Source organism: Passer domesticus, chromosome 27 (assembly GCF_036417665.1).
Source record: "Passer domesticus isolate bPasDom1 chromosome 27, bPasDom1.hap1, whole genome shotgun sequence".
In the NCBI taxonomy this organism is placed as follows: domain Eukaryota; kingdom Metazoa; phylum Chordata; class Aves; order Passeriformes; family Passeridae; genus Passer; species Passer domesticus.
This window is the reverse complement of record NC_087500.1, coordinates 4,204,849-4,216,044: the sequence shown is the minus strand read 5'-3', so window position 1 is coordinate 4,216,044 and position 11,196 is coordinate 4,204,849. Positions and strand designations below refer to the sequence as shown.

At 68.4% G+C, this 11,196-nt stretch overlaps 1 protein-coding gene across 2 annotated transcripts; it reads left to right on the top strand.

Annotated features, from left to right (window-relative positions):
• Nucleotides 1-441: 441 nt before the first annotated feature.
• Nucleotides 442-10,707, top strand: ERBB2 (erb-b2 receptor tyrosine kinase 2). Of its 2 annotated transcripts, XM_064400014.1 has the most exons (27): nt 443-651; nt 2,980-3,131; nt 3,212-3,398; nt 3,575-3,712; nt 3,809-3,877; nt 4,491-4,603; nt 4,680-4,821; nt 4,891-5,007; nt 5,524-5,650; nt 5,729-5,802; nt 5,884-5,974; nt 6,632-6,831; nt 6,921-7,053; nt 7,144-7,234; nt 7,315-7,475; nt 7,562-7,609; nt 7,697-7,835; nt 7,924-8,046; nt 8,123-8,221; nt 8,299-8,484; nt 8,561-8,716; nt 8,804-8,879; nt 8,957-9,103; nt 9,191-9,288; nt 9,362-9,532; nt 9,654-9,912; nt 10,010-10,707. In XM_064400014.1, exons 1-27 carry the CDS (start codon nt 573-575, stop codon nt 10,321-10,323), a joined length of 3,690 nt encoding a protein of 1,229 aa, XP_064256084.1. In that variant the 5' UTR covers nt 443-572; the 3' UTR covers nt 10,324-10,707. The 2 variants fall into 2 exon arrangements, with proteins under 2 accessions (XP_064256083.1, XP_064256084.1); XM_064400013.1 differs by having other exon boundaries at nt 442-651; nt 3,575-3,877.
• Nucleotides 10,708-11,196: the final 489 nt, after the last annotated feature.

Sequence of the window (11,196 nt, the reverse complement as noted above, 5' to 3'; positions counted from 1 at the left end):
GACAGTCACAGCCCCGGGAGAGGGGACAGGGATGGAGGCCGTGTCCCCCCCCCCCATTGAGGTGACCCCGGGACTGCAGCGGGACCCCGGGGCTGGGGAGCCCCCGGTGCTGCCCAGGGAACGGGAATGGGGCACCCCGGGATGGACGGAGGGGGCGCGGGTGGGGGGCTCCTGCTGCTCCGAGGGGCTGGAAAGTGGGGTCCGAGCCCGGGGGTCCCCAGCGCTCGGGGGCACCGGGCCGGGCAGGGGGAACGGGAATTCCCGGGGGACGGACGGCGGCGATTCCCGGCGCTGCGGAGGGCAGGGGGCTGCGGGGCGGGACGCGCTCCGTGCTCCGGGAGGCTGGACGGACGGACGGACGGACGGACAGGGTGGGGGGGGGGGGGGTCTGTCCTGCTGCGGGAGCGCGCGGGGGCGGCGGGAGCGCGCGGCGCGCCCTCGCCCCGGGGCCGGGACCGGGATCGGGATCGCGAGGCGGAGCCCGGGAGCGGCGGGAGGCGGCGGCTCCGGCTCCGCAAACTTTCCCGGAGCGGCGGCGGCGGGGCCATGGGCCGCGGGCCGCGCTGAGCACCATGATCGCGGCCGGGGGCTGCCTCGGCGCCGGGCTGCTGCTGCTGCTGGCCGCCCTCTGCCCCCCCGCCGCCGCTGAAGGTGGGTCCCACCGGGCGGCACCGGGGGGCACCGGGGACACCGGCAATCGGGGCGACTCCGGGCCGCGGGAAAGTCTTCGCGGAAAGTTTTGCACGGGACCGGGGAGGGGGGGGCACCGAACCGGGAAAGGGAGAGGGGGGGGACACGGGGGGGGCGTGACCGAGAGGGCACCGGGGGGACACCGGGGGTGGGACCGAGTGGGAAACCGGGAGGGGGCGGTGGGGGGAAGCGAGGGAGCAGCGGGAGGGGAGCGTGGCGGCCTCGAGTTGCGAACGAGCGTGGGGGGCACCGGGGGTGGCACCGGGCAGCTCTGGGAGCGGGTCGGGGGCGCGGTGTGCACGGGGGCTGCACGGTGGGAAGCGACGGGACCGCCTCCCCCGGTGCTCCCCGCCGCGGGCAGCACGACCCCGGTGTCCCCGCCAGGACCGGGGGCCGAACTGGTTTGTACTGGGAGGCGCTGGGGCCGGGCGGGAGGCCCGGTCCCCCCGAGCGGGACGATTCCCGGGAGGGGTTTAGGGGCTCCGGTAGAGCGGGGACCCCCCGGCGCTGCAGCCGCTCCCAGAGCTCCGGTACCGCCGGGAGAAGCGGGAACGGAGCCCCCAACTTATGGGGGTTCCCTTCCCGTGGGCATCGGGAGGCTCCGGGGCGCGGGGCAGGCGCGGTGCCCGCCTGGGTGGGTGGGTGGGTGGGTGGGTGGGTGCGTCCCCGTCGCTCCCATCCACATTCTCGACGTGCCGCACCCAGCCCAGCCCCGGGGGGAGCGGGGAGCCCGGCCCCGGAGCCCCCGGGGGGAGCGGGGAGCCCGGCCCCGGAGCCCCCGGGGGGAGCGGGGAGCCCGGCCCCGGAGCCCCCGGGCCGCGGCCGCGCACCGCCGCAACCGGGCCGGTAGGGCACGGGGCTGCTGGCCCCAAAGTGGGCACCAGCGGCCCCAAAGTTGGACCCTGCTGCCTCCCTCCTCCTGCTGGGGTTTGGAAAGTGAATGCCCGGTGGGACGGGGACGTGGGGACACAGCGGGTGGCCTCCGCTCCTGGCGCCCCACAGCTCACGGTGCTTGGAGGGTCCGTGTGGGGCGGGCTCCTGCTTAGGGACACCCCGGTGTGGCAGCCCCGGCCCGGACAGCCCCGCGGGCACGTGGCTCAGGGCTTTGCCGGACACCCGTGGGCAGCCGAGGTGCTCCGTGGTGAGCCAGGCGGCATGGGTCAGGCCCTGCGAGCAGAGAGGCCGAACCCAGGGGCACGCAGCCGGGATCCCAGCAGGATCCTTGTCCCACCTGCCCTTTGCCCCGGGGAAGCCCCAGCACCCCGCGCTTGTGCGGGCACAGACCTTGAGCTTTGGCCGCCCCGCGCAGCGGCACCTTCCCTTGCGGGGTCCCCCCTTTTCTCGGGGTGGGGTGGGAGAGAGCCGAACCCCACATTCGGGGGGGGCTTCCTCCTTCCTGGCTGTATTTTCCCTGCCTCGGAGGCCTCGGGGGAGGCGAGTGCCAGCCGGCTCTGCTGGACCCCGCAGCTGCCCAGCACCGGGGGCTGTCACTCAGCCACCGAGCAGCCGGGGACCGCCACACCGACCCCCGTGTGCCCCTTTCCCGTGCTGGGACCGCAGTGCCGGTGGCTGTGGCGGTGACCCCGCGGTGGCGGCGGGGTCAGCGCGGGGCTCGGTGCCGGAGCGGGGCTCGGTGCCGGAGCGGGGCTCGGTACCGGAGCGGGGCTGGGGTGCCCCCGCCGAGCTGTTGGGGTGCCGGGGGCCGCGGGCGCGCCGGGGCTGGGCCGTGCCCGCCAGCCCTGCGTCACCGCTGCTCCCCAAACACGCCCGACCTGAAAAGGCGGTTCCAGCCGGGAGCGGGCGGCCGGGGCCCCGTGCCACCCGCGCCCGTGACTCACTTGCCCGGGGCCCGGCACCCAGGGCGGGCTCCCGCGCCCCCCGCCCCGCCTGAATGCCGGGGGGATGCTCGCCCGGCCGGCAGCCCCCCGCTATGGGGGCCCCGCAGCCGTCGCCGCTCAACAATCGGGTCTTGTCTCGGCGGGGCCGCCCCGGCGGCGTGGGCAGCGCATTCCTGCCCGCAGCCCCCGCCCCGGCCCCGGGGGTCCCGAGGCAGCCCCCCAGCAGTCCCCGGCGCCCCCGCGGGCGCCGTCCCCGTTGTCCCTGGAGCGGGGGCAGCTTTGGCGGGGGAGCCCCGGTGCAGGAAACCCATCGGAAGCTGTTGGGAGCAGCCCCGGAGATAAAGGGCGGCCGCCGCATCCGCGGCGTTTCCTGCGGGGGCCGGAGCTGCGTGTCCCGCGGGGGAGAGGAGGGCTCGGCGACCCGCTGAGCCCCCGCTGTCCGTCCCCACAGTCTGCACCGGCACCGACATGAAGCTGCTGCGTCCCTCCAGCCCCGAGAGCCACTACGAGACCCTGCGGCACCTCTACCAGGGCTGCCAGGTGGTCCAGGGCAACCTGGAGCTCACCTACCTGCCCGCCGGCGCCGACACCTCCTTCCTCAAGGTGCGCAGCGGGAAAACGCCCCGAGGAGGGGGGGAAAGGAGGGTCCCACCGGCCTCTCACCCGTGTCCCCCCCATGGCAGGACATCAAGGAGGTGCAGGGGTACGTGCTGATCGCGGAGAACCAAGTGAGCGGGCTGGAGCTGCAGAGCCTGCGCATCGTCCGCGGCACGCAGCTCTTCCAGGAGCGCTACGCCCTGGCCGTGGTGGGCAACGCCGGCCCCGCCGGGGCACCGGGGCTGCGCCAGCTCGGCATGAGGCACCTCACAGGTGGGGAGCCCCTCTCTGGGGTGCTGGGATGTGCTGCTCCTGCAGTCGGGAGATGCCAGCTCCGCTTTGGGGTGGGTGGTCCCTCGGGGTCTCTGCCCAGGTCTGGGTGGTCCCATGGATCCCTGCCGAGCTGCGGGCATTCCCCGTGCTGATCCCCCCATGGTGTGCCCCCACAGAGATCCTGAAGGGAGGGGTGCTCATCCAGAGGAACCCCGAGCTGTGTTTCCAGGAGACCATCCTCTGGAGCGACATCCTGCACCGGCACAACGAGTTCCGTGCCGAGATCCAGGTGGAGACCACCCGCACCCGCAGCTGTGAGTGCCCCGGGAGGGGGGGTTGTGCTGCCAGGGAGGGCTCTGGGGGGTTCCAGCCCCCCCTGGCACCCCCTGCTCACTCTTCCCCCTGTGCAGGTCCTGACTGCCGGGCGCTCTGCGCCGAGGGGCACTGCTGGGGTGAGGGCAAACAGGACTGCCAGACATGTGAGTGTGGGGCCCACAGAGGCTCTGACCCCCCACCCAGGGACCCCCAAAGCTCCTGGGAATCCCTTTCCTTCCCTCTGTATGCCCCTGCTCCACTGATCCCCCACTTGGCACCCAAATCTCTGTCCCAGACACTCCCTGGTCCTTCTGCTTGCACTCCCAAATTGTTGCCCTACTGAGCCTTACTTGTCACCTAAGTCCTGCTCCCAGAAACCCTCTGGACCTTCCATTGTCCCCCAAATCTCTGCCCAATGACTCCTATTTGCACCTAAATCTTGCCCCAGGAGCACCCTGACCTGTTTAACCCCAAATCCTTGTTCCACTGAGCCCTACATGGCCCCAGAGATCCCCTAAAGTCCCTGCTCTGGGAGCCTCCCCTTACACCCCAATCCCTGCCCTGAGGACCTCTGCTTACACCCCAAATCCCACCCCTGGGAACCCCTGCTTTCCTCCCCAGATTCCTGTCCAGAGTTTTTATTTGGCATTTGAATTCCCCCCACCCACATTTTTACCCCAGAACCCACCTACCCTCCAACCCCTCACCCTGGCGACTCCCCCACTGCCTGGAGGGGGGGAATCCATGTCCCCAACGTGTCCCTGTGTGCCCCTGCAGTGACCAACAGCATCTGCCACGGCTGCCCGCGCTGCAAGGGCACGAAGCCCACGGACTGCTGCCACGAGCAGTGCGCCGCCGGCTGCACCGGCCCCAAGCACTCCGACTGCCTGGTGCGCACGGGACGGGGCCACCGGGGGGTTCTGGGGGGCTGCAGGGGTCTCACACGGCCGTGTCCCCCCTCCCCAGGCGTGCCTGAACTTCAACAGGAGCGGGATCTGCGAGCTGCACTGCCCCCCTCTCGTCGTCTACAACTCGGACACCTTCGAGTCCATGCCCAACCCTGACGGGCGCTACACCTTCGGTGCCAGCTGTGTCAGCCAGTGTCCCTGTGAGTGACACCCTGGGGGGGTGCAGGGGCGGCCAGCGTGGCCCTGACCCCCGCTCCTGCCCCCTCCAGACAACTACCTGGCCACGGAGGTGGGGTCCTGCACCCTGGTGTGCCCCCAGAACAGCCAGGAGGTCACGGTCAACAACGTCCAGAAGTGTGAGAAGTGCAGCAAACCCTGCCCGGAGGGTGAGGAACCCCCCCGGGGTCTGGGGGGGGCTCTGGGGATGTGGGTGAGCAGCCCCCAGGAATGGGGAAGGGGGCTCTGGACACTGCAGGATTGTGGATGAGCAGCAGCTCAATATCCTGGGGGGCTCATGGGGTTCCTAAGGTTGGGGGTGAGCAGCCCCCCAGTATCTGGACAGGTCTGGGGACCCCAGGGGTGTGGGGGAGCAGCCCCCCAGAGTGGCTCTGGAGACCCCAGGGGTGTGGGGGAGCAATCCCCTGGGGGCACTCTGAGAACCCCAAAGGTTTTGGTGAACAGCCTTCCAAGTTTTGGGGGATTCTGGGGACCCCAAGGGTTTTGGTAAGCAGCCTTCCCAAGCCTCAGGGGGCTCTGGGGACCCCAGGGATGTGGATGACCAGTTCTCAGTGTAGCTCTGGTGACTCCAAGGCTGTGTGGGGGTATCTCCATGGTTGTTGGGCAGGGTTTTGGGGGGCTCGGGGGTCCTGGAAGAGCACCCCAGCCCTGCCATGCCTCCTCAGTGTGCTACGGGCTGGGAGTGGATTTCCTGAAGGGCGTCCGTGCCGTGAACGCCTCCAACATCCAGCACTTCTCCGGCTGCACCAAGATTTTTGGGAGCCTGGCCTTCCTGCCCGAGACCTTCGCTGGGTGAGTGCCTGATTCCCCTCCCTGAGCCCCCCGGGACCCCCAGCAGGACCCCCCCCAACCTCATCCCATCCCCAACAGGGACCCCAGCACCAACACCCCACCCCTGGACCCCAAACTGCTGCGGATCTTCGAGAGCCTGGAGGAGCTGACGGGTGAGAGCTGGGGGAGCTGGGGGGGGTCGGGGGCTCTGGGTTTGGGGGGGACGTGAGGGGGTGACACTCGGCTCCCCCCAGGCTTCCTCTACATCGCAGCCTGGCCTCCCGACATGAAGGACCTGGGAGTCTTCCAAAACCTGCGGGTGATCCGGGGCAGGGTGCTGCACAAGTGAGCAGGGACGGGGACGTGGGGGACAGAGGGACACGGAGGGATGCAGGGGGACACCTGAGGGGACACGGGGACACGGAGTGACACGGGAACATGGGGGTGCAGAGAGGATATGGGGATGCAGGGGGACACATGAGGGGACAGGGGGATTGTGGAGGGACACAGGGAGTCGCAGAGGGGACACAGAGATATGGGGTGACACAGGAACATGGGGGTGCAGAGGGGATGTGGGGGATAGTGGGACATGGAGGGATGCAGGGGGACACATGAGGGGACATGGGGATTGTGGAGGGACACGGAGTTGCAGAGAAGACACAGAAATATGGGGTGACATGGTAACATGGGGGTGCAGAGGGGATGTGGGGAGATGTTGGGGCACAGGGGGATATGGGGGGGTGCAGGGGCTTGTTGGAACACACAGGGAGACATGGGGACATGGGGGGACATGGAGAGCCATGGAGGGGTGCAGGAAGTTGTAGGAACACACGGGGACATGGGGGATGACAGGACACAAGGGGATATGGGTGGGACTGGGGGGATGCAGGGGACACAGGCACATGAAGGGGCTCACGCAGGCTGCGGGGGGACACGGGAGGGACACGGGGGAGGTGGGGGCACACGGGGACAGGCGTGTCTCACCCCTGGGTGTCTCGGCAGCGGCGCCTACTCGCTGACGCTGCGGGAGCTGGCGGTGCAGGCGCTGGGGCTGCGGGCCCTGCAGGAGATCAGCAGCGGGATGGTGCTGGTGCACCACAACCCCCAGCTCTGCTTCCTGCAGAAGGTGCCCTGGCACAGCATCTTCCGCAACCCCCGCCAGCGCCTCTTCCAGAGCCACAACAAACCCCCCGAGCAGTGCGGTAAGAGGGGCCCGCGGGGGGGGGGGGAGGCGGTGACCCCCTCCCACTGCTGACAAACGCCCTGGTGCTGATGGTGCCCACCCCTGCAGAGAGCGAGGGGCTGGTTTGCTTCCACCTCTGTGCCCAGGGGCACTGCTGGGGGCCCGGCCCCACGCAGTGCGTGGCCTGCGAGCGGTTCCTGCGCGGCCAGGAGTGCGTGGCCTCCTGCAACCTCCTGGATGGGTGAGTGGAGACCTTCGGGAGTGGCAAACAGAGCCCCCCACACACTGCAGGGTGGGGCTGGGACTCCATCCCTGCCCCTTTGCCCCGCAGAGCCGTCCGGGAGCACGCCAACGGGACGCGGTGCCTGCCGTGCCACCCCGAGTGCCAGCCCCAGAACGGCACCGAGACCTGCTTCGGATCGGTGAGGGCAGGGGCACGCGCTGCCGGGCCTGGGGGTGCCCCCGGACACCTGGGTGCCTCAAGCTGCCCCTGTTCCTGCAGGATCCAGACCAGTGCGTGGCCTGTGCCCACTACAAGGACGCCCAGCAGTGCGTGCGGCGTTGCCCCAGCGGCGTCAAGGCCGACGCCTCCTTCGTGCCCGTCTGGAAATACCCGGACGAGTTCGGCGTGTGCCAGCTCTGCCCCACCAACTGCACCCACTCGTGAGTCGGGGGTCCCTAGCTGAGGAGGGGGTGGCCAGGGGGTGCTGGCGGCTGCTGACAGCGGGGGGCTACACCTGTGTCCCCAGGTGCACCATCCGGGATGAGGACGGATGTCCCGTGGACCAGAAGCCGAGGTAGGGGTTGTCCCTGTGTTGTGCCACTCTGGGTGCTGGGGGTGCCCCACGCTGATGGGGACGCGCTGATGGCCTCTTGGCACGCAGCCAGGTGACGTCCATCATCGCCGGCGTGGTGGGGGCTCTGCTGGTCATCGTCCTGCTCCTCATCACCGTCATCTGCGTCAAGCGCCGGCGGCAGCAGGAGCGCAAGCACGCGATGCGGCGGCTGCTGCAGGAGACCGAGGTGGGGATCTCCCGGGGGGCAGGAGGGGACCCTCGGTGCCTGGGAGGGATCAGGAGCCCGGCCCCACTCACCCCTCCACGCCCCACAGCTGGTGGAGCCACTGACGCCCAGCGGGGCCCTCCCCAACCAAGCCCAGATGAGGATCCTCAAGGAGACGGAGCTCAAGAAAGTGAAAGTTTTGGGTTCTGGTGCTTTTGGCACCGTCTATAAGGTGAGGAGTGGGGACAGCACAGAGGGACGTGACCCTCCCTGCTCTGCATCCCCTCACCTGCTTGTCCCCACCTCAGGGCATCTGGATCCCCGATGGGGAGAGCGTGAAGATCCCGGTGGCCATCAAAGTCTTGCGGGAGAACACATCGCCCAAAGCCAACAAGGAGATCCTGGATGTGAGTGTGGCCCTGGCACTGGGGGGAACGGGGCTGGCAGCAACCCCTGCCCACCCTGACCCCCCTCCTGCCCACAGGAGGCCTACGTGATGGCAGGGGTGGGCAGCCCCTACGTGTCCCGGCTGCTGGGCATCTGCCTGACCTCCACGGTGCAGCTGGTGACGCAGCTGATGCCCTACGGCTGCCTCCTGGATTATGTGAGGGAGAACAAGGACCACATCGGCTCCCAGGACCTGCTCAACTGGTGTGTGCAGATCGCCAAGGTAGGACAGGGCACCTGGGCACCTCTGGGGGGGTCCTGGGGGAGACCAGGGACAGCTGGACACGTGCCACCTGCAGGGGATGAGTTACCTGGAGGAGGTGAGGCTGGTGCACCGGGACTTGGCCGCTCGCAACGTCCTCGTCAAGAGCCCCAACCACGTCAAGATCACCGACTTTGGGCTGGCCCGGCTGCTCGACATCGACGAGACCGAGTACCACGCTGATGGTGGCAAGGTAGGGCTTGGGGACGCAGGGACAGTGCTGCTCCCCTGGTGGCAGCCACCCCTGGTCCTGCTCACCTCTGCATCTGCCCTGTCCCAGGTGCCCATCAAGTGGATGGCGCTGGAGTCCATCCTCCGCCGGCGCTTCACGCACCAGAGCGACGTCTGGAGCTACGGTGCGTCAGGGTGTCCCCGCCCCGGGGGACTCGGGGGGTCCCAGTGCACTGCTCACCCCCACTGCTGTCCCCTGCAGGTGTCACCGTGTGGGAGCTGATGACGTTCGGGGCAAAGCCATACGATGGGATCCCTGCCCGGGAGATCCCGGACCTGCTGGAGAAGGGCGAGCGGCTGCCGCAGCCGCCCATCTGCACCATCGACGTCTACATGATCATGGTGAAATGTACGGCGAGGGGACACAGGGACAGGGAGGGGACAGAGCGTGCTGTCACCCTGCTCCTGGCCCTGGTGACACCCAGCTGTGCTGCAGGCTGGATGATTGACTCCGAGTGCCGGCCCAAGTTCCGGGAGCTGGTCACCGAGTTCTCCCGCATGGCCCGCGACCCCCAGCGCTTCGTGGTCATCCAGGTATGCGTGTCCCCAAGGTCCTGTCCCCTCACCAGAGCCCTGCGGCAGGCACTGACCAGTGTGACCCCCCCAGAACGACCTGGTGGGGCTGCCCGGCTCCATGGACAGCACCTTCTACCGGGCGCTGCTGGATGAGGAGGACATGGACGACCTGGTGGACGCTGAGGAGTACCTGGTGCCTCACCACGGCTTCTTCAGCACCGACACCTCCACCACCTACCGCAGCCGCATCTCCTCCATGCGGGTACGCGGGCAGGGCTGGCAGGGAGCTCCCAGCGCTGGCACGGGCACGGGGGTGACCCCGTGCCACGTCTGGGATGGTCCTCGGGCTGGGCTCAGGTGCCTGTGTCCTCTCCCACACCCAGAGCACGGCGGAGTCTCCAGCCAAGGTGGAAGAGGGCGAGGGCTTGGCCTCGTTCTCCTTCCCCGCCCAAGGCCTGGCGGAGGGGCCAGAGGGACCTGTCCCAGAGGTGCCAGATGGGGACAAGGTGGCCCTGCAGAGCCCCCCGGGGCGGGAGCCTGGCACCCTGCCCCGCTACAGCGAGGATCCCACGGGGCTGACGGCCAAGGACGGAGAGGACCCCGAGTGCTTCACCCTCCCATCCCCTCACAGCACCATGCCAGGTAGGGAGGGCATGGCCGGACCTCGGGGAGGTGCTGGGGGGCACCTGCCTGTCCCATGACCCCTGGGGGGGTCCCTAACGTGTCACTCCCCCTGCAGAGTACGTGAACCAGGCTGGGGACCCCCCATCCCCGCCGGACAAGCCCAAGGGGCACCAGGGCAAGAACGGGCTCATCAAGGACCCCAAGAACTCCTTCCCAGGGCCCTTCGGCCACGCTGTGGAGAACCCCGAGTACCTGGCACCCCACGGCACGCCCACCCCTGGCCCCTTCAGCCAGGCCTTCGACAACCCCTACTACTGGAACCAGGACCCTGCCAAGGGTGGTGGCCCCGAGGGTGGCCCTGGCACGACGCCCACGGCCGAGAACCCCGAGTACCTCGGCCTGGCCGGCCCCGACGCCACGGCCGTGTAAGAGAGACCCCCCCCAACTTCACCAAGGCAGCTCAGGGAGGGACGAGCCACGGCCGTGGGGCTGGGGGCCCACCCCTCTGCCCGGGGGTGGCACCGCTCACGGAGGGCTGGCAGAGCCCAGGACGCTGGGGCACAGCGCGGCAGCCGAGTGGGGACACAGGGGTGGCACTGGGCACCCACGAGCTGCACAGCCCAGGGAGCTCGGAGCCAGCAGGGCCTGGAGGGGGACAGCCCCTCTGCCACCCCCCACTCCAGGGCTGTCCCCGTGCCTGGGACACGAGGACTTGCACTGAGGGCAGCTGGACTGAGCAGTCCCGGCTGCTCCGGGACTCTCTGGGAGCACCGGGATGTATATTTGACAATTGTACATTGCTTGTTTTTTCTACTCCCGTGGTCTGTTTGGTTTCTCCTTCTCTGTGGGATCCAGCCCTGTCTCCCAAGGACCAACATGTCATATCCCTTCCCTTTTTCCTTCTCTTTTTCCCTTTTCCCTTCTTTTTCCTTCCCCCTTTTCCCTCCTTTTTCCCTCTTTTTCTTTCCCTTTCCCCTTCCTTTTTTTCCCTTTTTCCTTCCCCATCTCCTTTCCCCTCTTTTCCATGCCTTTTTCTGTCCCCTTTTCCCTTTCTCCATTCCCTTTTCCACTACTTCTTCCCCCTTCCCTTCCTTTTCCCTCCTTTTTTCCTTTTTCTTTCCCTTTCCCCTTCTTTTTTTCCCCCATTTGCTTCCCCATTTCCTTTCCATTCCCTTTTCTGTCCTTTTCCCTTTCTCCATTCCCTTTTTCCACTTCTTCCCCCTTCCCTTCCTTTTCCCCTTTTCCTTCTCTTTCCCCCCTTTTCCCTCCTTTTTCTTTCCCTTTCCCCTTCTTTTTTTCCCC